Here is a 27,022-nt window from a genome sequence, read left to right as displayed (position 1 = left end):
CCTCCCCGGCCTCGCGCACGCAGCGCCTGCGTCCCTCCCCGGACTCGCGCACGCAGCGCCTGCGTCCCTCCCCGGCCTCGCGCACGCTGCGCCTGCGTCCCTCCCCGGCCACGCGCACGCAGAGCCTGCGTCCCTCCCCGGCCACGCGCACGCCGAGCCTGCGTCCCTCCCCGGCCACGCGCGCCGGGCCGAGGAGAGGGTGCGCGCATGCGCGAGTGAGTGCGGTTGCGGAACTTGTTGGGGAGCGGGAGCGCGGCGGCGGGGATAGCAGTGAGTGAGGGAGTGAGTGAGGGAGGAGGAGGAGGAGGAGGGGACGGGGCGCACGGAACCGCGGGCAGGGCAGTGACCGCCGCACGCTCGGCCCCGGAGACATGCAGAACGTCATTAACACTGTCAAAGGCACTGCACTCGGCGTGGCAGAGTTCCTCACACCCGTCCTTAAGGTGAGTGAGAGAGAGAGAGAGCTGTGAGGGCCTGTAGTGCCAGTGACAGCACTGACCCTCCCCTCAGTCCGGCTAACCGAGCATTTACCCGCTGTCAACAAACAAGGACCCAGCAACCACTACAATTTCGAGGAGCAAAACACAATGAACAGCAGATGCTGGTTTACAAATAAATAACAGTGCTGAAGTAACTCAGCGACCAGGAATAAACCTAACTGCAATGTATTAGGAACAAGGCACTAGGAACTACAGATGCTAGTTTACAAATAAATAACTCACCAAAGTGCTGAAGTAACTCGGGCAGCGTGTCTGGAGCACATGGATCAGCAATTTATTAGCCGGTTCCTGACTTTCCTGGCAGTGTCAGGCCAGCAAACAGGAGCCAAAAGTGTTTAATTGTCATGTGTATCGACCCGGAACGATGACATTCTCAATAACAGCAGAATAAAAGGCCTGTAAACACAGTATTCATAGACAATTTATATTAGACAAAAAAATTATGAAGTAATAACTCCCAATACTAGTTCACAATGAAATCTGAAGATCTCGGTGTAACCAAAGAAAGTTCATAGTTGAGGTTTGTGTTATGCTAGTGCTCATGAGCCTAATGGTCTTTTCAATACTTAATTGTATTTTGAACACGATGGTGGGTGTCTGGAGCATGCTGGAGCATGGTGGTGGTGGAGGCAGATGTGACAGTGGCATTAATGAGGCTTTGGATGGGAATAAGGACATGCTGAGAATGGATCAAGTTAGGGAGGGGAGATTCGTTTATTTTAACATCGTGTTCACCATGGACATTGTGGACCAAAGGACCTGTTCCTTTGCTACACTGTTCTGTATTGCATTATAGAGACTAACAGAATGAATCTTGACTTATTTTGGCTGGGATTATGATTGCTTGGGTGCCGGGTGTTCAATAAATCACGACTCATGATTTTTGATTTGATAAACATTGCAGTTTGAAGCTCAATTATGATTTTTTCACTTTTAAGATTCTTACAAAATTCACAGCATTAGATGCACTGAGGGATGATCTTACAGAGGTGAATGCACAGTCTTTTATCCAGAGTAGGGAATCAAGAATGGGAGGACATAGGTTTAAGGTAAGAGGGGAAAGATGTAATAGGAATCTGAGGGGAAACATTTTCACACGCAGATTATGGGGATATGGAACGAGCTGCCAGAGGCGGTAGTTGAAGCAGGTACTATAACAACATTTTATCGATGGTGGAGAAATAACAATGGTGAAGCATTGGCAGAGGAGGTAAATGTTCACTTCGTTCGACAATGGACCACAACTTTACTGCACTCTGCAACGGACCCCAACTTTACTTAATTCTACGCCAGATTCACACCCTCAATAAATTGTTCCTCGACCGACTGGACTCTACCAAGGATCACAAGCTTGCCCGCCTCCAGACTGGTCCCTCCACATATACTCCTTGACTCGACCGCTCGCAGGCCTGGGGCTGCACTGTGAGACTGCGCCGCCTGCCCGATCACCACGGGGACAAGACCCGGGACACTCTCACGGCCACGAGACTAGCACCAACATCCATCGCCTCTCCGACCGTCACAGCCTTCCCGGCCGACCCTAGGCCCTGACCCCCACATCTGCTGCCTCCCCCGTCAGTCTGAAGAAGGATCTTGACCCGAAACGTCACCCATTCCTTCTCTCCAGAGATGTTGCCTGTTCTGCTGAGTTACTCCAGCATATTGTGTGTATTTTGCATGTTTAAATTGTTGGATGATTTGCAAGTCAGGCAGGATAAGGAGCTTAAGAGTTTTTTGAGTTCTCATCCAAATAAGGGGTGAGAATTCCATTGTTGCTCTTGACATGCCTCTTAGATGGTGGAAAGACCTTGGTGTATAAGGAGGTGAGTCACTCATTGTAGGATACACAGAACCCGACCTGATCTTGTAAGCATGAGATTTATGGCTGCTCCGGTTGATGTTTACAGGTATTACTGTCTCAGGAAACGATGCAAAGTGCTGTAGTAAATCAGCGGATCAGGCAACAGGTAATGTTTTCGGGTCGGGAACCCTTCTTCAGACGTTAGAGCTTGTATCATAAATACAGTTTCTAAAATTAGTGTCTGGAAAAGGATCTCAACCTGAAACATCACCTCAAAAGATGCTGCCTGTCCTACTGAGTTACTCCATCAATTTGTCTTTTTTTGTACACCAGCATCTGCAGTTCCTTGTAACCCAAGATAATGAACCTGGGTTGCTCAGTAGTGATAATAGTGCTCAAGTCTACATCAAGGCTTGGTGTTTGACTTTCTGTTGAATATGGTCATTACTTTGCACTGTGATGTAAATGCTAATCGTAAGTTATCTGGCCCAGCCTGAATGATGCCCATGTCTCCCCTCTCCCCTGCCGCTTGCTACTTTCTCTGGATTCATAATCTGCAACTATTCAATCCTGTCTCACACCTCTGTTTTTATCTCTGGTCTTTGTCCCAACCATCTTACTACCATCTCCCTCGCTTGTGTCCACCTATTCCCGCCACATTTAGTCCTGCCTCTCCCCTCTTCCAGCTTTCTTTCCCCCCCCATCCCCCACACAATCAATCTGAAGAAGGGCTCAACCTGAAACATCACCTGTCCATGTTCTCCAGAGATGCTGCCTGGGTCGCTGAGCTACTCGAGCACTTGGTCCTTTTACAGTTGTGTAATGGGCAATTAGATGCCAGTGTTGTAACTGTATTGAAACAGCTTGATTTAAAGCACAGCTTGGCAGCAGAGACTTCTTGCTCCAACTATAATAGGACCTTGATGAGACTACACCTGGAATAATATGTATTGATCTAGTTTCCTCCCCAAGAAGATTAGAGACAGTATCGCCAAAAAATAATCAGATTGTTTCCTTGGATGGTGACTTTGTTGTACGTGGAGAGATTAAGCAGAGTGGGCCTTCGCTGTCGTGAATTTGAAATAGGTAGTGATATTGAAATAAAGACTATTCTTGCAGGTTTTTAAAGAATTGATATTTACCTCAGCTGACCCAGAGGTTGTGGCCTTAAAGTAAGGATTGGCTATTCAGCTGAGTGATCATAGACTTCTGCATCAGAGGTTAATGTACCTTTGCCCAAGACTTTGGAGGCTCAAGTACTAGTAATATTCAAGATTGAAGTCAATAGGGTTTTGGATAAAAGGAGCATCCTTTAACCTCTCTGCGTGTAATTCTGACTCAAGCCATTATTCTATCTTTGTTTACACGACCAGTCAATCCTTGTGTTAGCCACCATGGCTAAAGGGGCTGTCCCACTTGGGCGACCTAATCTGCGAGTTCTGGCGAGTTTGCCCTCGACTCGTACTCGCAGCATGGTCGACACAAGGTCGTAGGAGGTCTTTGTAACTCTCCTTCATGCTCGAGAGTAGTCCCCGTGTACTCGAGACCTCAGCTAGGTCGCGGCGTATTTTTCAACATGTTGAAAAATGCCCGCGAGTAAAAAATGTTTGCCATGGAAAAAAATCTATACTTTTTTTACTCGTAGGTTTAGTCATAGTAGGTCGGCATGTTAGTCGTAGGTAGTCGAAGGTAGTCGTAGATAGTCTTCATCATAGTCAAAGGGAGGTCGAAGGAGATCGAAGGAGGTCGTCTTCACTCTCCACTATTCGGTACAATTTTCCCGAAGTTAGTCGTAGCTAGTTGAAGCTGGTCGTCAACATAGTCGAAGAGGGTCTTCTACATAGTCGTTTTTTCAAACTCTCCTAAACTCTTCTAAACTCGCCAATTAGGTCGCCCAAGTGGGACAGCCCTTTAAATTAATAATATCTTTCTTTTCTTGTCATTAATGTGCATTCTCATTCCTTTCTCAATGCAGGAGTCAAAATTTAAAGAAACTGGAGTAATTACCCCCGAAGAGGTGAGTTGTTTTGATGCTAATCCATGCATTTAAGTTTGCCCAAAATAGAAGTACAAATGCAGAATAATGTGTCTTGGGCGTCCTGTAAGAAGGTGCAGTGAATATAAATTGTTATTTGATGTAAATTCACCGCATAAATGTCATATTTGGTGTCCAAAATGTTGCAAAATTAGGAAAGATATTAAGACCACACGACATGGGAGCAGAATTAGACCATTGGAGTCTGCTTCGCCATTTGATTATGTCTGATCTATTCTTCCCCCCCAGCCCCATTCTCCTGCCTTCTTTGACACTCTTTTTAATCAAGAACCTAAAAATATCCTAAACCGTTAAAGGAACGTCTTTTTATTCTGAGACAGTGCCTCTGGCACAAGCCTCTGCCATTACTGGAAACATACCAGTCTGCTATGTTTTAAGCCATCTCAGTCCAAACCAATTTCAGGTATTCTCTGACCAAGTCTTGCATTTAAACTCTTTTTTAGATTGGTGTGATAAATATAATGAAAACATTAGAAAGGGGAATAAATCCAAAGAACAGCAATAGCCATAATTCCAGGCAACTTTCAACTAACTTCACATCAGTGGTAGAAAAGATGATAAACTTTATTCAGCAATGTAGTAGAGAGCTTATGTTGATATTTACAAGGGTAAGATGGATAACCACTTTAGTGAGAAATGATTAGAAGGGAATAAAGAGCTAGTTGACGGCAGGTGGAAGAAAACTCCAGAATATTTAATATGTGGGTAATTTACCAAAATATTACAATTATCTCCCTTTGTATGTAATATTTCCTCATGCTGTTAATAGGATGGTATGGTTTGATTAAATTAATCTTCCTTTAGTAATCTCCCTTTCATTTTAATGATCGTTGATTACGTTTAGTATATCAACACAATTTATTTAAAATAATTATAGTTCAAAAGCACCTGGGTTATATTTTGAATTATTCTTAAAGAAAATTGTCTATAAATTAGATTGAATATATTGTTGTTCTGCAAAAACATTGGTTGCACGCAGTGCTTACACCAATATTTGTCCTTTGTACAAGATTTCTCAAAAGAGCCTAAATCAAATGTGAACCAGCTTTAGGAAGGTTTATGCACAAAGGCGAGTACTAAAACGGGACATGTGCAGCTGTTAAAGGGGTCACTGTCGATTTAGCCCAGTTCCTAACACTTTTGTTAACAGCAATTAGAGAAGGCCTTAGAAGCATAATTCACACAGAAGCAACATGTGATATGGATGCCATGGGGGGTGAGGGGGGCGGAGGCAGGAAGAGAGAAACAAATCCCACATTTACTAAAGTAACGTGCAAGGTCTAGTCACTATAACAACTTACTCGAGAGAGAGAGAGAGAGAGAGGTCAGTGTGCTGTGGACCCTGAAGGTGCTCCTGGTATTGCTTAGTTTAGTTTAATGTCTGGTGCAATTTCATCCAGAAATTATTGTGAACAAAAGTAAATTAATTTTGATTGGGATCTTAGAAAATTGATCTTGGCAGTCTGGAATACTAGGGAAAATGACTTATTTGCTGAATGTTTTCATAGAGTCATACAGCATGGAAACAGGTCCAACCACCCACACCAATCAACATGTCCCATCTACTCTAGTCCCACCTGCCAGCATTAGGCCCATATCCCTCTAAACCTGTGCTATCCATTTTCTTTCTCACTCTTACATTTGTTTGCAGAAAATGTTTAAAGAAGTTTAATATGTACATAGCTCACACTGATGCAGGCAACAATTTACATATTTATAGTCAATACATTTGTATGTGACTGATCTCACTTTTGTTATGAAAACATCGCATAGGTTTGTGTGCTGTTGTACAGCATTCAAAAGTGGCTGTGTATGTAATACAGGCAGTTTTTGCCAATATGTCCTTGTGTATTTTTTTTATTAAAAGGGTGATGTATCCTATGCTAAATTCACATCTCTGAAGACCAATAATTCTGGTTTAAGATCACAAATTTCATATCGTTAAAACACATGTTCACATCATTCATAGAACTCTTGCAAATCAAAATATAACTTGTGGCAGTGAAGCAAACAAGATAAAGTTTGCTTTAGACGTCGCTACCATGTTTGCTGAGTATCTCCAGCATCAATTTACAATTTAGCAAGTATCCTCTTTGTTTTTGCAGTTTGTGGTGGCAGGAGATCATCTGGTCCATCACTGTCCCACTTGGCAATGGTAAGTGAATAATAGATTGTGAAAAATTACATTAATAATTGAGAACTGAAATCTAGATCGAAACATACAATTATTTTAGATTATCAGCATGACAGCACAGAAACCAGACAGACAGTGCAGCGCCCGACAGTTTCATTCCCGTGTTTGTGCTTAATCTCTTCCCCCCCCTCACCCAGTTAATCAACCCATCATCATTTCACCCTGCTTTTTAATCAAACTTCCTTTTAAATGCATTGGTACTTACCGACTCAATTATCCTTTGTAAATGAAAAACACACAATGCTGGAGTAAATTGGTGGGTCTTTCAGAATCCCTGGAGAACATGGATAGGTGACATTTTGGGTTGGGCCCCTTCCTCAGACCCTTCTTCTGAAGTAGGATCCCAACCCAAAACGTCACCTGTCCATATTCTCCAAGGATGCTGCTTGACCTTCTGAGTTACACCAGCACTTTGTGTCTTTCCTTGGTAAACCTGCATCTGCAGTTCCTTGTGTCTATCCTTTGTAGAGATTGTTCATAACTCTTAATTTAAATAAAATAAATCCTTTAAATTTATTGATTAGGGATCATTTATTTGATAGAAAGGAGCCCCAGACTGTTTAATCTTTTCCTATTGGATGTAGCTTCATTGTTCTCATCATTTTGCACCTCCATTGCTTCCACAGCCTTAATTTTCTATATTTTGTGTACCAATGTGCTCAGATTCCTTAATACCAATATTTATGGGTTTCTCATTATTGAGAGTCATTGAATCATATAGCACAGCAACAGGCCATTCAGCTAACTCATCCACGCCGACCAAGTTGCCCAACTGAGTTAGTCCTCCTTGCCTGCACCTGGCTCATATCCCTCAACTTTTCTGATCCATGTACCCATCTGTCCTCGAAATTTCATTATTTTGTACTCTATTGGGTATTTTAAGCTATTCCGTTTACCTATAAACCTCATAATTATATACTCAGTATAAGATCTCCTCTCAGCCTTCTCTTCAGGGAAAAATATATCAGCTTGTCCTTCTAACTTAAACTTTCCATACACGTTAACATCCTTAAATCATTTTTGCATCCTTTCCAGTTCAATTACATCCTCCCTATAGCAGGGCAAACATAATTCTACACAGTACTTCAGATGTGGCTTTACCAATGTCTTGCATAACTGTAACGTGACATTCTGACCCTTATACTCAATACCCTTATGAAGGCAAACATGCCAATTGCCGCCTTCGTCACCCTATCTACTTGTGTCGCCACGTTCGTGGAATCATATACCCGCAGGTGTCTTTGTTGTACAAGCACTCTTCCATTTACCTTCCTAGCTGGCTGTACTAAATTGCAACACCTATATATCTGAATTAAACGCCATCTGCCATTCTTTTGCCCATTGGCCAAGTTAATCAAGATCCATTTAAATTGTATATATCCTCCTTCACTCTCCACTATTCCACCAATTTTGGTGTTATCCCTAAACCTACTAATCGTAACATCTACATTCACGTCCAAATTGTTAATATAAATAATGAATAACGGTGGAACCAGCACCAATCCGTGTGGCACACCACTTATTACAGGACTCCCATCTGAAAAGCAGCCCAATAAAATAACAAATTTAGCTATTACTCGTACATATACTGAATGATTGAATGGTGGAGTAGACCTGATGGGCTGCTTGGCATAATTCTGTTCCAAGAACCTATATGGAATGGCTTCTTCATTTTCCCTTTATGCTCTATTGCCTATTTACTAAGCTGTCTATATCACTTTGCAGACTCTTTACATCCTCCTCACAGCTAACGTATCTACCTTACTTTGTATTGTCAGCAAAACTGGAAATTTTACATTCCTGATTTTTCATACATTAATATAGATTGCACTTAGCTAAGAGGTTAGATCAAATTCATGTGGAATCTCCTTTGTGACAACATGCCGATCTGCAAATGACTTTTTTCCGATCTGATTTTGTCCTTTATCCATTACTATATTTTCTCCAACTATGAGTTTGTAATGACCTATGTAATACATAGAGTAAGGTCATTGTGGCAGCTTTTCTGGATTTTCAAAAAGCAGCAGTACACAATTGCTCTTCAAACATTTCAAACAAATGGATTAATTTTTCATTTTTTAAAATCATAAATCTACACACAATATGCCATTATAAAAAAGTGAAAATCGGTGTTTGTCTTTGAATGTCCTTGAGTAGCCCAGCCAGAGCCCGTATTTGAACCCGATCGAACATCTCTGGATGGACCTGAAAATAGCTGTGCATCGACACTCCCCATCCAACCTGACAGCTTGAGAGGATCTGCAGAGAAGAATGGGAGACATTACCCAAATACAGGTGTGCCAAGCTTCTAGCATCATACCCAAGAAGACTTAAGACGCTGCCAAAGGTGCTTGGCCTCTCTACCATGAAGGCCTGATTGGTGGAGTGCTGCAGATATAGTTGTCCTTCTGGAAGGTTCTCCCATCTCCACAGAGGAACTCTGCAGCTCTGTCAGAATGACCATCGGGTTCTTGGTCACCTCCCTGACCAAGGCCCTTCTCCCCGATTGCTCAGATTGGCCAGGCGGCCAGCTCTATGAAGAGTTCTGGTGGTTCCAAAGTTCTTCCATTTAAGAATGACGGAGGCCACTGTGCTCTTCGGGACCTGCAACGCTGCAGAAATTGTTTTATACCCTTCCCCAGATCTGTATCTCGACACAATCCTGACTCGGAGGTCTACGGACAATTCCTTCGTCTTAATGGCTTGTTTTTTGCTCTAACTTGCACTGTCAACTGTGGGACCTTATATAGACAGGTATGTGCCTTTCCAAATCATGTCCAATCAATTTAATTTACCATTGATGGACTCCAATCAACTTGTAGAAACATCTCAAGGATAATCAATGGAAACAGAATGAACCTAAGCTCAATTTTGAGTGTCATGGTAAAGGGTCTGAATACTTATGTAAATGTGATATTTCAGTTATTTATTTTTTTAAATGACTTTGCAAAAATTTCTAAACACCCGTTTTCGCTTCATCATTCAGGGGTATTATGTGTTGATGAATGATTTAAAAAAAATGCATTTAATCAATTTAAAAATAAGGCTGTAACGCAACAAAATGTGGAAAAAGTGAAGGGGTCTGAATATTTCTGAATGCACTGTATTATTATTACTGCCAAAATGTAACGCGTTGCATTTCTCACTATTGTTTCATCTTCCACCACTTGTCCAAGGAAGGCAGAGATTATATATTAATTTTTCAGGTGTAGGAAGGTACTGCAGATGCTGGATTACACGAAGATAAAGTCAAAATGCTGGAGTAACTCAGCGGGTCAGGCAGCTAGAGGAAAGGAATAGGTGATGTTTCGGGTCGACACCCTTCTTCAGACTGAAAGATGCAAAGTGCTGGATTAAGAAATGTCATCTATCCGTGTCCTCAGAGATGCTGACTGACCGACCAACTGAGTTATTCCAGCACTTTGTGTCGTTTTTTTCTTATGCTGTTAATGTACACTGGCATTTTAAATGACAAAAGTACACATCAATTTATCTTGCATTTTTAGGGGAACAGGCGAGGACACCAAAGTCAAACCCTACTTGCCCAAGGAAAAGCAATTTCTGCTGACGAGAAATGGTAGGATCATTTCTAACTGAATTAGTTATGTTTTCTTTAGCCAAAATACATAATTTTGAATTATTGTTTCCATGTAATTTAAAATTTTGTGTGACATCATATTTGGTTTCTGTAAATCCAGATTTCAGTTGTACACTTATCAAACAATTTTCAAATACTGATATTGGTGAACAATTAACTTTTAAAAACAAGTGTCATTTTTACTAAATAATAATGCCTGCTGTCGTCACAAGAGACTGCAGATGCTGGAATCGTGAGCAAAAAAACAGTGCTGGAGGATCTCAGCAGGTCACTGAGTCTGAAGAAGGGTGCTGACACAAAACATCGTCTTTCCATTCCCTCCACAGATGCTGGGTGACCTGCTGAATTCTTCCAGCACTTTGAGTTATTTTCTGCATATTGTACTAATTTGGTAATAGTTTCTCTCTGATTTCCTTCAGTTCCCTGCTATAAGCGCTGCAAACAGATGGAATACTCCGATGAATTTGAGGCAGTCATTGAAGAAGATGATGGGGATGGCGGATGGGTAGACACATACCACAATTCAGGTATCGCGAGAGAGCATGACAACATAGGGAGGAATTACTATCATGCCACTATTTATTTGTGCACTTAAATCCTGACTCATTCACAGTTGGAATGATTTATTTTGGAACATAAAGATGATTGGAGGTACAGAAGTATGAAAGCGCATACCTCCAGATTCAGGGACAGTTTCTTCCCAGCTGTTATCAGAAACTGAGCCATCCCAATCGCAGTCCTGAGCTACCCTCTGACATTGGAGACCACGGACTATCTTTAATCGAACTTTACTGGACTTTCAAGATTCAGTATATTGTCATGTGTCCCAGATAGGACAATGAAATTCTTGCTTTGCTTCAGCACAACAGAATATAGTAGGCATGAATACAGAACAGATCAGTGTGTCCATAAACCATTATATAAATATATGCACACATGAATGAATAAACAGATAAGGTGCAAATAAACAGATAATGGTCTATTAATGTTCAGAGATTTGTTTGAGTTGAGTTTAATAGCCTGATGGCTGTGGGGAAGCAGCTATTTCTGAACCTGGATGTTGCAGTCTTCAGGCTCCTGTACCTTCTACCTGAAGGTAGCGGGGAGATGAGTGTGTGGCCAGGATGGTGTGGGTCCTTGATGATGCTGCCAGCCTTTTTGAGGCAACGACTCCCTCGATGGTAGGGAGGTCAGAACCGATGATGGACTGGGCAGTGTTTACTACTTTTTGTAGTGTATTCCGCTCCCGGGCTCTCAGGTTGTCGAACCAAGCCACGATGTAACCGTTCAGCATGCTCTCTACTGTGCATCTGTAGAAGTTAGAGTCCTCCTTGACATACCCACTCTCCGTAATCTTCTCAGGAAGTAGAGGCGCTGATATGCTTTCTTTATAATTGCATCAGTGTTCTCGGACCAGGAGAGATCTTCAGAGATGTGCACGCCCAGGAATTTGAAGCTCTTGACCCTTTCCACCATCGACCCGTTGATATAAACGGGTCTGAGGGTCCCCATCCTACCCCTTCCAAAGTCCACAATCAGTTCCTTGGTTTTGCTGGTGTTGAGGACCAGGTTATTATGCTGGTACCATTTGGTCAGTCGGTCGATCTCTCTTCTATACTCTGACTCGTCCCCATCAGTGATACGTCCCACAACAGTGGTGTCGTCAGCGAACTTGATGATGGAGTTCGCACTATGACCGGCTACGCAGTCATGAGTATAGAGTGAGTACAGCAGGGGGCTGAGCACGCAGCCTTGAGGTGCTCCCGTGCTGATTGTTATCGAGGCTGACACATTTCCACCAATACGAACAGTCTGTGGTCTGTGAATGAGGAAGTCGAGGATCCAATTGCAGAGGGATGCGCAGAGACCCAGTTCTGCGAGTTTGGCAACCAGCTTGGAGGGGATGATTGTATTAAATGCCGAGCTGTAATCAATGAAGTACTTAAAAGAGCAACCACAGTTCAGGAAAAAGGTCTTGTGGACAGATGAGACAAAGATTAACTTATATCAGAGTGATGGCAAGAACAAAGTATGGAGAAGAGAAGGAACTGCCCAAGATCAAAGCATACCACCTCATCTGTGAAACACGGTCATGGCCTGGGCATGTATGGCTGTCTGATCAATTTCAAACAAATGCCTCAAATTTCATTGGCTGTCGTTTATTCTACAGCAAGACAATGATCCCAAACATACTGCTAAAGCACCAAAGGAGTTTTTCATAGCTAAGAAATGGTAAATTCTTGAGTGGCCAAGTCAATCACCGATCTGAACCCAATTGAGCATGCCTTTTATATGCTGAAGAAAAAACTGAAGGGGACTAGCCCCCATAACAAGCATAAGCTAAAGATGGCTGCAATACAGGCCTGGCAGAGCATCACCAGAGAAGACACCCAGCAACTGGCGATGTCCATGAATCACAAATGTCAAGCAGTCATTGCATGCAAAGGATATGCAACAAAATACTAAACATGACTACTTTCATTTACATGACTTTGCTGTGACCCAAACATTATGGTGCCCTGAAATGGGGGGACTATGTATAAATACTGCTGTAATTTCCACATGGTGAAACCAAAATTTAAAAAAATGGCCTTTATTAAAATCTGCCAATATGCACTTTAACCACATGTGATTTTTTCTATTTCAAATCTCAAATTGTGGAGCACAGAGGCAAATAAATAAATGATGGGTCTTTGTCCCAAATATTATGGAGGGCACCGCATGTAGGAAGCATTATGGCAATCTCTTCTTCACCCTCTCCAATGCCTCACATATTCCCTTTTTCTAAATTAGTTGCATCCTCAAACAACGTAAATAAAATAGTCAAATTCTATATTTTGCTTTTATTAAATCATGGAAAAATGGAAATATTCTCCCTAGTGTGTAGCATATGGGGTGAGCGCTGGTCGGGATGGACCAAAGTGCCTGGTTCCGCGCTGTATCTCTAAAGCCTAAAGAGAACTACGATTGTCTGTCTTTCTTCACTACGTTTTCTTTCCATTTGGCAGGTGTAGCTGACGCGACAGAATCTGTAACAGAGATCACTTTAGAAAGCAAGGACAACTCCAAGTGTATAGGAAGCAGCGCTGCTTGTGCGGATGATAACGATGAAGATGAAGATGAAGGGGAAGCGGCTGACATGGAAGGTTGACCATTACTCCGCTCAAATTCCCGCCATATTTTTGCCCACTATCAGTTTTTTTTCCTTATTTATTGGCCACCAGTATTGGGTTCATTAGCTAAACGCAATTAGCTTAATTTCATGTTTGAATACACATTGATTTTATCCATCGATTGTGTGGGTGGTACTTGGTTGGACTACTTATTATCATCATTGAATTCTATTCTTGGTCCCTCTATGGCCACTTCTGCTTTGCTTCCTGTTGCTTTGGTTGACCTATGTGCAAAAAAAAAACAAAAAACACTGGCCTCCTGCAGTTGTGCAATGTCATTAAAGAGTCCATTTTATTCGGTACATAAAGTTTCCGATTTTAATGAATTCGGAATTGCAGCAGGTGGCTGAATAGTGAAAGTAGATCAAGATGTACTTCTCATTACTATATTAGAAAATCTAACAGCTTTTTATTCTGTGAACTCTGCTATACACAATGGCAATATATTGATATGATTATATATTTCCTTTCTTGCAGCCTATGAAGAGAGTGGGATGTTGGAAGATGCAGATGATGTAAGTTGCAAACTGCGGAAATATAGAAAAGATGTATTTTTAATTTGTTCTCATCGATAATTTTCCGCCTACTGTGTGATATTTGAGTTTACATTGAGTGTTTAAGGAAAAAAAGTCTTAAAACAGTTGTAAAAATCAGATCTTCTAAACAGTACCAGAATATGTGGTATCATAATCCATGGCATCAAAGAAAATGAGGCAGGGAAGAAGCAGATGACAGAGGAAGCAAATTGGATGTAGAAACAAGGAACTGCAGATGCTGGCTTGCAAAAAAAGTCAGTGCTGGTGTAACTCAGTGTGTCACGCAGCATCTCTAATAATAATAATAATAATAATAAATTTTATTTGCGGGCGCCTTTCAAAGTCTCAAGGACACCTTACAGAAATTAACAAGAGTAAAAAAAACATATAGTCGGAGTAAAATAAATAATAAAGACATCACCAATACACAAATTAAAGACAGAATTCGATCCAAAGACAAAAAATCAAAAACACAATGTGAAGAGAGAGCAGCGGCAGCTAAACCGCGCCAGCGTCCACTCTCCATTCCGACAGAAGAACACAGATAGATTACATGTTTTGGGTCCCGATCCCTCTTCACACAGGAGAGCAGCAGGAATCACAGAGGGGGAACAGTGAGAGAGGGTCTCACAAAACTCCCGTCAGAGAGTAGGCATAGCTTGAGGGCTATTTCACACTGGAGCAGTAAAATGTAGAAACAAAGAACTATAGATGCTGGTGTTCAAAAAAGACACCAGGTCCTGGAGTAACTCAGCGGTTCAGGCAGCAGATTAGATGGATTGACTTTGGAGTGTCCCTGCCTCCTGTCCACCTACAAGTTAGAATTTCATTGTTCTGTTTTGGGACATATGACAATAAAACACTCTTGACCATTACACAGTACCCAATACGGCAAGCACAAGGACAAATATGTTCTGCACTGTTACTTTATCCCCAATGTTACCTGAATTAAGCATCCACAGTATACCCTGTGTTAAATGAAAACCTTGGCTTTTTTTACCTTAAAGATGTGCACAAGTTAAATGTTTGTTCACAAATACTGATTATGGTATCGTTAATTATTCTGAATTATGCGTTTGCAGCTATATTTCATTGGTATTCTTTGATATTTTGTCGAGTATATATTTTTAAAGTTACTTGTTTAGTTTAGACAGCGTGGAAACTGGCCCTTCAGCCCACTGAGCCCACGCTGACCAACATTCACCCATACACTAGCTTTAACCTACACACTTGGGACAGTTTACAGAAGCCAATTAAACTACAAACCCGCACATCTTTGGAGTGTTGAAGGAAACCAGAGCACCTAGAGAAAACCACACGCGGTCACAGGGAGAACGTACAAACTCCATACACTCAACACCCGTAGTTGGGATCGAATTTGGGTCTCTGGTGCTGTAAGGTGGGCAAATCTGCCACTGTGCCGTTAATAATCACAATATTAACATTAGCAATAGTTAATAGTCAGCAACATCCAGAAAGTGTCAGCAAACAGACACTTTTCTCTTGCGGCCAGTGACTTTTTCTACATACAGAAAGGTGCACATCACATGGCCTGAAAGCACAATCATGATTTAATTTTTAGAGATGCCAGTACACCCAATCATCACGTACCATCACCAGGAAAGCACTGCTCACTGCAATTCACACTCAGCCAAATGAATGAGTTTGCTCTTCATCCACGTTGAGTATAAGCAATTGAATATTAAAAAAAAGTAAACGGCCAGCTCGGTCTGAAGAAGGGTTTCGGCTTGAAACGTTGCCTATTTCCTTCGCTCTATAGATGCTGCTGCACCCGCTGAGTTTCTCCAGCTTTTTGGTGTACCTTCGATTTTCCAGCATCTGCAGTTCCTTCTTAAACAGCTCGGTGGGTCAGCTGGTAGTGCTGCCGCCTCATGGCACCAGAGAGCCGGGTTCCATCTCACTTCCGAGTGGAGTTTGCACATTTCCTCTGACACCGTGGGTTTCCTCCGGGTGATCTGCTTTCCCCCAATGTCGCAAATAGGTTAATTGGCTTCTAAATTGCCCCCAATGTATAGGTGAGTGGTAGAATCTGTGAGGAATTAATGAATAGATTAGTGTAAAGCTGGACACAAAGTGCTGGAGTAACTCAGCGGGTCAGGCAGCATCTCTGGAGAAAAAGGACGGGTGACCTTTTGGGGTCGGGACCCTTCTTCAGATCCTGAGCTTTCAATTCCTGACCTGAAATGTCACCCATCCTTTTTCTCCTGACATGCTGCCTGTCCTGCTGAGTTACTCCAGCACTTTGTGTCTACCTTTGATATAAACCTGCATCTGCAGTTCTTTGTTTCTACAATAGATTAGTGTAAATCAGTGACCAAAGACATGTTTCCATGCTGTACTTCTCTTTAAAAAAAACTGATAGGCTTTGAGTTTGTGCTCTGTCTCTGGACTCGGTGATGAGTCCCAAACTACCTGATGTTAGTGGCCTGGAATTGTTGCTGTTTGCCACCATATTACAACCTAAAATACTTCTCTCCTTAAAATCATTGTGGATTACAACATGAAGATTTAGTTCAACTATTGCTCTTAACTTCCTCCTCTTGCTCAAGTATTGCATAATGAACGCAGCTGGCAGCACAGGAAAGATAGGTCAATGAGGCAATCATTTTACAGGAAAGCTGAGATTTTTATTTTCTCTCTGACCCACAAACTAAGGATTGTGAAGGCTATTACCTACCACGCTTTGGCCTGCCCTTCCTCTCATCCAGCTTTCTTTCCTCCTCGCTCCCCCCTCACCACAATCAGTCTGAAGAACTGAAGAATAGTCTCGACCCTAGGTAACCTATCGTGTTCTTCAGAGAAGTTGCCTGACCTGCTGAGTTACTCCAGCCCTTTTATTGATGGGCAACCTGAAACAACACCTACCCATGTTCTCCAGAAACGCTACCTGACCCACTGAGTTACTCCAGCACTTGTGTCCTTTTGTGGAGGTTCATATCACCAGTCTGTTAAATTTTCCTTCCTCTAATACCTATATCGGTAGCTTAAAATTGATAGACCACCAAATAAATCATAACTGTTTGCTTATCTCGGACAAACCTTACTGTCCCACTCTCTCTTGATATCAGTCTCATCCATACTTTTATTTATGGCTCTAATAAACAATCTGACAGGTTTTAACGCCTCTGTCATTTTAAAGATGACTTAAAGGTCAGGTTTGCTGGTGTTGGAAGAATGTTTCTTGCCATGTTATCGGCTCCTGATGACCAGTGCCCAGTAAGCTGAGATTGTCGGAGCATGCTTTCAGGAGTGTACTGTTTCTCAGCGTGCTTGCGATCATGTTTACGGCAAGGACGTGCTTGCTGATCACGTGGACGGCCTTTTCTGCTGTCAAGTCCCCGCCCGCGGGTTTGCTGCTGATGATGAGTCCTGGCTGTTCCGTTGGCACTGCGCCAACACTTCAACAATGCTGTTCCTTTTTGCCTTTTTCCACCTACACACGTGGGGTTGACTCCATGTACACTTTACTCTTCCTCTGAAAAGCAGCCAACTTAATCAAAGACCTGTCTCAGCCAGGCCATTCCTCCTTCTCCTCGCTCCCATCTGGCAGAAGGTACAGAAGCTTGAAAGAGCACACCAGCAGACTCAGGAACAGCTTCTTCCCTTCCGTTATCAGGCTTCTGAACGGTCCTTCCTTTAGCTAGAGTAGTAGCTCGGATTCACCTCTACCCCATTGCGGACAGTGGACTTCGGAACTGATGCGCCACAATGCCAAGAACTATATCTGCACTCTATATCTTCCCCTTTGCTCCACCTATTGTACTTGAAATTAACTTGATTGTATTTACAGTGCCCTCCATAATGTTTGGGACAAACACTATTTATTTGCCTCTGTACTCCACAATTTGAGATTTCTAATAGAAAAAAATCACATGAGGTTAAAGTACACATCGTCAGATTTTAACAAAGGCCATTTTTATACATTTTGGTTTCACCATGTAGAAATTACAACAGTATTTATACATAGTCCCCCCATTTCAGGGCACCATAATGTTTGGGACACAGCAATGTCATGTAAATGAAAGTAGTCATGTTTAGTATTTTGTTGCATATCCTTTGCATGCAATGACTGCTTGAAGTCTGCGATTCATGGACATCACCAGTTGCTGGGTGTCTTCTCTGGTGATGCTCTGCCAGGCCTATATTGCAGCCATCTTTAACTTATGCTTGTTTTAGGGGCTAGTTCCCTTCAGTTTTTTCTTCAGCATATAAAAGTCATGCTCAATTGAGTTCAGATTGGGTGATTGACTTGGCCACTCAAGAATTGACCATTTTTTAGCTTTGAAAAACTCCTTTGTTGCTTTATGTTTGGGATCATTGTCTTGCTGTTGAATGAACCGCCAGCCAATGAGTTTTGAGGCATTTGTTCGAACTTGAGCAGATAGGATGTGTCTATACACTTCAGAATTCATTATGCTACCACCATCAGCAGTTAATAGACAATAGGTGCAGGAGTAGGCCATTCGAGCCTGCACCGCCATTCAATGTGATCATCCCCAATCAGTACCCCGTTGTATCATCAATGAAGATAAGTGAGCCAGTACCTTCAGCAGCCATACATGCCCAGGCCATTACACCCCCACCACCGTGTTTCACAGATGAGGTGGTATGCTTTGGATCTTGGGCAGTTCCTTCTCTCCTCCATACTTCGCTCTTGCCATCACTGATATAAGTTAATCTTCGTCTCATCTGTCCACAAGACCTTTTTCCAGAACTGTGGTTGCTCTTTTAAGTACTTCTTCGCAAACTGTAACCTGGCCATCCTATTTTTTGCGGCTAACCAGTGGTTTGCATCTTGCAGTGTAGCCTCTGTAATTCTGTTCATGAAGTATTCTGAAGACAGTGGTCATTGACAAATCCACACCTGATTCCTGAAGAGTGTTTCTGATCTGTCGGACAGGTGTTTAGGGATTTTTCTTTATTATAGAGAGAATTCTTCTGTCATCAGCTGTTGAGGTCTTGGTGATTAGTAAGCTCACCGGTGCTCTCTTTCTCCTTATTGATTTTGGTAAGCATAACGTTTGGCTGATGCCTCTAACGGTTTTATTCTTGTTTCTCAGTCTCATAATGGCTTCTCTGACTTTCATTGGCACAACTTTGGCCCTCACGTTGATAAACAGCAATAAAAGTTTCCAAAGGTGATGGAAAGACTGGAGGAAAGACGAGGTGCTGAGAACTCTCTTATACCTGCATTAAGGGGGCATTTAAACACACCTGAGCAATTAAAAACACCTGTGAAGCCATGTGTCCAAAGCATTATGGTGCCCTGAAATTTGGGGACTATGTATAAACACAGCTGTAATTTCTTCATGGTGAAACCAAAATGTATAAAAATACCCTTTAATAAAATCTGACAATGTGCACTTTAACCACATGTGATTTTTACTGTTACAAATCTGAAATTGTGGAGTACAGAGGCAAATAAATAAATGATGGGTCAGAAGCTTGAAAGAGCCATCTTCACTCATCCCCCTGCCTGTGTTTCACCCATATCCCTCTAAACCTGTCTAAACCATGTATCTGTCTAAATATTCCTTAAACGCTACAATAGTACCTGCCTCAACTAACTCCTCTGGCAGCTCGTTCCATACACCCACCACTCTTTGTGTGAAAAGGTTCATTCATTCATGTTCATTAATTATGTTATTTAAAAACCTATTGTCATATTTGCCAAGCTGCATATTGAGGCATTGTATGCAGTTTAAATTGTCTGAAAAAAACAACAAGAAACCAACATTTTTAAAAACCTATCTGGAATGTAGAAACACAGGACATGTAGGTCAGTGTGGGCAAGTTGGGCCTGTTTCTACACTGTACAAATCTATGACTCTGAGTGGTCAGTTATCCATTATTTCTGTCAACTAGTTCCTTGAGTATCTTTAGATGAGCTTTTTATTTTATAGATTTCTGGTTGTGGAGGTTATTCATGATTGTAAAGATTAAGAAAATGGAAATTGGGCGAGAGAAAGCTAGATTTTACTTAAATGTTGCAGTTGAGCTTATTATGATGAATGATTGAAACGTCATTTATTTTTTACACCAGGCAACCCTGGATACCAGTAAGATTGTAGAGGTGACCAAGCCGAAAGCAGATTCTGCTGGCGAAGATGGAATTCTTCAAACTAGAACATATGATTTATACATAACATACGACAAGTATTACCAGACACCAAGACTTTGGTTATTCGGCTATGATGAGGTAAATAAATTAGTACGAATTGATTTTGCTTTCTGTAAAAGATGTGCGTGGCAAGATTTTTTACAGAGGGACGTATGCCTGGAACATGCTGCCAGGGTTGGTGGTGAAGGCACATTCAACAGTGTTTAGTTTAGAGATACATTGCAGAAATAGGCCCTTCTGCCCACTGAGTCCGCACTGTTGTTGTTTTCAATATCATCCTCTATAAAGAAAGATTATGCATTTAAAGCTACATATGATAATGTTAGTACTTCCTTTACTTGGGCATCTTTTACTTCCAGCAACGACTCCCACTGACAGTTGAAGCAATGTATGAGGACATTAGTCAGGACCATGTCAAAAAGACAGTGACAATTGAAAATCATCCCCACTTACCTCCACCTTCAATGTGCTCTGTTCATCCCTGCAGGTACGTGCTTTGTTTTCAAATTAAGGATTAATTGTTCAGATTAAGTACAAATGGACAATTGAAGAAGTATTTACGCGAATGAGAGGGTATGAAATTAGCATTTTCCGTCTACCTTCAGTGTAAATCAGCAACTGCAGTTCTGTATTTCTTCTTCCTGTTCAGTTTGCAACAAGGTTTCTGTTCATAGTAGTATTATAGATTTTTCCGTCACTCACAAATGAATGTAAAAACTTAAAATTAGTTCTGAGATATTTCTTGCATGTACTCTATGGTCTGCACGGTCTACAATGCAGTTTAAAGGCAACCTGTTTCTTGCATTGCAGACACGCAGAGGTCATGAAAAAAATAATTGAAACAGTTGCAGAAGGCGGAGGTGAACTTGGTGTACACATGTATCCTTGAATTGATCATGATTTTGATTACTTGCATGGATCTAATGTTTTTGAAAGTTTCCCATCAACAACCGTTTGAAGGCCTTGAAAGTCTGATTTGAGCTTGCTGAATTAATGCCTAACGCCTTCACACGTGCAGAAGGCAGCAGCTACGGAGCTACGGCGGCCCGGACACGGATAGCGGGGGGAGATGGAGAGAGAGAGAGAGGGATAGAGGGGGGCCCACCCAGAGTTGAACGGTGGGTGTCCTGCCTTGGCCGGAGGCCCCCCTAGACCTCGAGGCCTTAAGCTTAAACTTGTCTAGCTTATAGGTAAATCCGATCCTGCACAGACACTTCTACTGTTAGTTGGCCACTTGTAGTAATGGTGGCACAGCCAGCTGTTATAAAAAATTGAAAATGTTGGAGGTATTTAGCAGGTCAGGCTGCATCTGTGGAGAGAGAAACTGAAATATTTCAAGTTGATAACTTTTCATCAGAACGAGAAAGTGAAAAAAGAAGCGTATTTTAAAGTTGTCGAGAAAGGAGGTGGGTGGAAAGATGATAGGAATGTCTTATTGCATGGAAATCTAGGCAATCGATGTGACAAAAATACTGTTGGTGCTTTTCAAAGCAGGTGGGAAAAGAGTGAGGTGAATGAGAACAGAAGGGGGAGTTAAATCAGTACTGCAACTGAGATGCTGTTCATAGCAGTTGCTGGAAATATGAAATGGAATGTCGAAAATAGCAACACACAAAGTGCTGGGGGAACCCAGCGCGTCAGGTAGCATTTGGGGAGGGAATGTACAGGCGATGTTTCGGGTTGGGACACTTCAAACCAATTGGAGGGGGGAGAGAAAGCTGGAAAGGAGAGGTGGGGGTGGGACAAAGCTCGGCAAGTGAATAGACAATAGGAGTTGGCCATTCGGCCCTTTGAGCCAACACCGCCATTCAATGTGATCATGGCTGATCATCCCCAATCAGTACCCCGTTCCCGCCTTCTCCCCATATCCCCTGACTCCGCTATCTTTAAGAGCCCTACCTAGCTGTCTTGAAAGTATCCAGAGAACCGGCCTCCACCGCCCTCTGAGACAGATGATCAAGGACCCCCAGATACCGTTGTACTTCCTCTTTTCCCAACTTGACTCACAACTCTTTGTGTCAAAAGGTATTTCCTCATCTCTGTTCTAAATGGCTTAAACTGTGGCCCCTGGTTCTGGACTTCCCCCAACATCGGGAACATGTTTCCTGCCTCTAGAGTGTCCAAACCCTTAATAATCTTATATGTTTCAATAAGATCCCCCTCATCCTTCTATTCCAGAGTTTACAAGCCCAGCCGCTCCATTCTCTCAGCATATGACAGTCCCGCCATCCCAGGAATTAACCTTGTAAACCTACGCTGCACTCCCTCAATAGCAAGAATGTCCTTCCTCAAATTAGAGGACCAAAGCTGCACACAATACTCCAGGCGTGGTCTCACTAGGGCCCTGTACAACTGCAGAAGGACCTCTTTGCTCCTATACTCAACTCCTCTTGTTATGAAGGCCAACATGCCATTCGCTGTCTTCACTGCCTGCTGTACCTGCATGCTTACTTTCATTGACTGATGATCAAGGACCCCCAGATACCGTTGTACTTCCTCTTTTCCCAACTTGACACCATTTAGATAATAATCTGCCTTCCTGTTTTTGCGACCAAAGTGGATAACCTCACATTTATTGACATTAAACTGCATCTGCCATGCATCTGCCCATTCACCCAACTTGTCCAAGTCACCCTGCATTCTCATAGCATCCTCCTTACAGTTCACATTGCCACCCAGCTTTGTGTCTTCTGCAAATTTGCTAATGTTACTTTGAATCCCTTCATCTAAATCATTGATGTATATTGTAAATAGCTGCGGTCCCAGCACTGAGCCTTGCGATACCCCCACTAGTCACTGCCTGCCATTCTGAAAGGGACCTGTTAATCCCTACTCTTTGTTTCCTGCCTGCCAACCAATTTTCTATCCATGTCAGCACTCTACCCCCAATACCATGTGCCCTAATTTTGCCCACTAATCTTCTATGTGGGACCTTATCAAATGCTTTCTGAAAGTACAGGTACATTATATCCACTGGCTCTCCCTTGTCCATTTTCCTAGTTACATCCTCAAAAAATTCCAGAAGATTAGTCAAGCATCTTTTCCCCTTCGTAAATCCATGCTGACTCGGACCGATCCTGTTACTGCTATCCAAATGTGCCACTATTTCATCTTTTATGATTGACTCCAGCATTTTGCCCACCACCGATGTCAGGTTAACTGACCTATAATTCCCTGTTTTCTCCCTACCGCCTTTCTTAAAAAGTGGGATTACATTAGCTACCCTCCAATCCACAGGAACTGATCCTGAATCTGTAGAACATTGGAAAATGATCCACGATTTCTAGAGCCACTTCCTTAAGTACCCTGGGATGCAGACCATCAGGCCCTGGGGATTTATCAGCCTTCAGTCCCATCAGTCTACCCAACACCATTTCCTGCCTAATGTAGATTTCCTTCAGTTCCTCACCCCAGATCCTCTGGCCACTACTATATCAGGAAGATTGTTTGTGTCCTCCATAGTGAAGGGATCCAAAGTACTTGTTCAACTCGTCTGCCATTTCCTTGTTCCCCATAATAAATTCACCTTTTTCAGTCTTCAAGGGTCCAACTTTGGTCTTAACTAATTTTTTCCTCTTCACATACCTAAAGAAGCTTTTACTATCCTCCTTTATATTCTTGGCTAGCTTACCTTCGTACCTCATCTTTTCTCCCCGTATTGCCTTTTTAGTTATCTTCTGTTGCTCTTTAAACATTACCCAATCCTCTTGCTTCCCGCTCATCTTTGCTACGTTGTACTTCTCTTTTATTTTTATACTGCCCCTGACTTGTCAGCCACGGTCCCCCCCCCTTACTCCCCTTGGAACATTTCTTCCTCTTTGGAAGGAACTGATCCTGCACCTTCTGCATTATTCCCAGAAATACCTGACATTATTGTTCCACTGTCATCCCTGCTAGGCTATCTTTCCAATCAACTTTGGCCAGCTCCCCCCTCATGGCTTCATAGTCTCCTTTGTTCAACTGTAACACTAACACCTCCGATTTACCCATATCCCTCTCCAATTGTAGATTAAAACTTACCATGTTATGGTCACTACCTCCTAATGGCTCCTTAACCTCAAGTTCCCTTATCAAATCCGGTTCATTACACAACACTAAATCCAGAATTGCCTTTACCCTGGTAGGCTCCAATACAAGTTGCTCTAAAATACAGGTGAAGGGTGGGATAATTGGCCAATAGGTGGAGTAAATGTACACAGATAGGTACATAGATAGGATAGGTTTAGAGGGATATGGGCCAAATGCAGGGGGGGTAGATGGGACATATTGGTCGGTATGTGCAAGTTGGGCCAAAGGGCCTGTTTCCACCCTGTATGACTCTATGGCTATGGTGAAGGCTAGAGGTGAAAAGGAAATTGTAGGAACTACATGTTGAGATTGCAATACTGAATTCAGCAATTGAGATAACCAGCCTTTCCTGCATGTGTTAGAACCAGGCAGTTTTAATGTGTCAATCTTTTTTTTCTCAGTTAGTAGACTTGCTTGAGCATTGTTTTGTTTTGGGGCTTCTGGCGATTGTGGTGAATGTACCTTATATTCCAGCTTGAGTTTTCCCTTCTCTTTGTTCGTATCATCTCTCTCCATCTACACCATCAGTCAGATCGACTGATCAACAGGCTGTCACCACCCTCTCTATGATGGCACCGAGTGTTTCATCTGCATTATCCCAATCTCCCTATCATAGACATTCCTTTACACCACTCTTCTCCTTTCTCTGCAACTTAAAACATACTTGTCTTCTCCCTTTACTAGTCTTGGTAATAAATTAACTCATTCACTGTCTCCACTGACTGTCTCACCATTTTCTAATTTTATTTCACACCCAGTTTGTTTTTCCTATTTGACATTTCCACTGGATGTGGTTGCATAGTCGGCCCTCCCAACTCCACCAGTGATATAACTCATAATGTGTCCAATCAACGTGCCCTAACTCTCACACTGGCCACTGAGGGCCTGTGTTTAAACTATGCAGAACTGCAATCAGTATGCTATTCATTGTAACTGCTGGAGCAATGCTTACTGAGTCAAAGTCACAGCATGGATACAGGCCCTACAGCCCACTGAGACCATGCCGACCATCGATCACCCATTCACACTAGTTCTATGTTATTCCACTTTCTCATCCACTCTCTGCACATTATGGGCAATTTACCAAGGCCAATTCTGTCTACAAACCCACACGCCTTTGGGATGTGGGAGGAAACCAGAGCATTCGAAAGAAACCAACCGGGGAGAACGTACAAATTCCACACAGACAGCACTGAAGGTCAGGATCGAACCCAGGTCTCTGTCGCTGGGAGGCAGCAACACCAGCACCATGTTGCCCTGTTTAGTTTCACGATCTGAGTGGATCAAATGTACACAGTGATAGATAGATATATAACTAAAACAAAATAAACGGTGCAATTATTCATTGTATTGGTTGTCAATGATGTTTCCTTAACATTGTTTTTCAGGTACCTTCTTATTTTTTTGAAGTTTGTTCAGGCAGTCATTCCAACCATTGAATATGATTACACAAGGCACTTCACCATGTAACTCTAAAGGTTCACCTAATCAAAACATTCTCCGAATGTCTGCTGGGTTGGCAAAATTGTGTAGCCTTTCAATCTTAGCTAGCAGTTTAGTCAACCTCATTCTGACCATTTGCTTGTTCAAATTCAGTTCCCTTTTTACAGAAGTTCCGTAATGCAGTTCTGTAATGAGATTGCTGAGAAGTGGTGTGTATAAAGACATTTTTGTTCCATGAAACCTACATTCTGTGCTTCCCGTTCTACTCTTGAGTGAACTACTTAAATCAAATACACACTCTGTAATTCATGTTTCCATTGCATTTTGAAAATAGAATGTTTATCTCAATTAAACTTGTTTATATTTACAGAATACAAATAAAAAATATGACAACGTTTTTAATGTTTTATCTTTTGCGAAAAAGAAACTTGCGTCATTCGAGTAAAAGACGGTTGACACAGTTGGGGGAAAAAAAAAGAATGAATATAATTAGCGTTGCACAAGTAAGCAAGGTGGGCTAGATTTAAAATATGAAACTGGAGGATAACAATAAATATTCAGAGATATACAGCACAGAAACGGGCCCTTCAGCCCAACTCATCCATACCAACCAAGATGTCTACCTGAGCTGGTTCCATTTGCCTTTGTTTGTCCCAAATGCCTCTTTTTTTCCAAATATCGAAAGTTTTGAATTATTACTGCCTCTGCAGCTTCCCCTTACAACACTTTTCACACATCCGGCGCCCTCAGTGTGGAAAATATTGCCCCACAGTTCCCTTTTTAAATCTTTTCCCTAGCTCCTTAACTCTATGTCCTCTTGTTTTACATTCTCCGACCCTGGAAAGAAGACTGTCACCATTCAACGTTTCTGCGGTGATTGTCATGGTTGTTGTATACCTTTATAAGATCATCTCTCACTCTCATACACTCAGGGGAAAAATACATCCTAGCCTTTCCAGTCTCCTTGTAGCTCAAGCCCTCCTGTCCCGGATAACATCCTCAAATCTTTTCTGCACCCTTTTCAGTTTAATGCCATCCATCCTATAGTTGGGTGACCACAACTGCACATATGATTTTAAAATGATGTCCCAATTCCTGTAGTCAATGTCCTGATCAATGAAGGCAAGCATTGCTAAACACCACCTTCACCACCCTGCCACTTTAACTGTATCGCTTGGTGTCATACAGTACAGGAACAGGCCCTTCAGCCCAACTTGTCCATGCTGTCCAAGATGCCCCATCTACACCAGAACCACCTGCCTGCACTTGGCCATGTCCTGCATAAGCCTTTTCTACCACATACCTGTTCAAATGTCTTTTAAATCTGCTTTGCAATGCTCTTGGGGTCCTATCATTTACTATGCAAGTCCTGCCCTGGTTTAAATATTTTGTGCTTGCCATACTTAAATTCCATTGTCCATTCCATATAAATAATTAACTTCAACGTTCTGCTCATATTTGCTTCCTTTGTAATCTTCAACAGGGCTACTTCACCACCCACTTCCCCAGTT

The 27,022-nt window shown here is 42.2% G+C and overlaps 1 protein-coding gene across 1 annotated transcript; it reads left to right on the top strand.

Annotated features, from left to right (window-relative positions):
- The first annotated feature begins 224 nt into the window (after positions 1-224).
- atg3 (autophagy related 3) lies at positions 225-25,908 on the top strand. The gene is made up of 11 exons (XM_033033050.1): positions 225-443; positions 4,277-4,318; positions 6,463-6,512; positions 10,058-10,128; positions 10,569-10,676; positions 13,158-13,295; positions 13,800-13,837; positions 19,923-20,078; positions 20,360-20,487; positions 20,811-20,879; positions 25,457-25,908. The coding sequence occupies exons 1-11, from the start codon at positions 372-374 to the stop codon at positions 25,536-25,538; spliced, it is 954 nt and encodes a 317-aa protein (XP_032888941.1). The 5' UTR covers positions 225-371; the 3' UTR covers positions 25,539-25,908.
- Positions 25,909-27,022: the final 1,114 nt, after the last annotated feature.

Source organism: Amblyraja radiata, chromosome 14 (assembly GCF_010909765.2).
Source record: "Amblyraja radiata isolate CabotCenter1 chromosome 14, sAmbRad1.1.pri, whole genome shotgun sequence".
Classification (NCBI taxonomy): domain Eukaryota; kingdom Metazoa; phylum Chordata; class Chondrichthyes; order Rajiformes; family Rajidae; genus Amblyraja; species Amblyraja radiata.
This window is presented reverse-complemented; position numbering and strand designations above follow the sequence as displayed.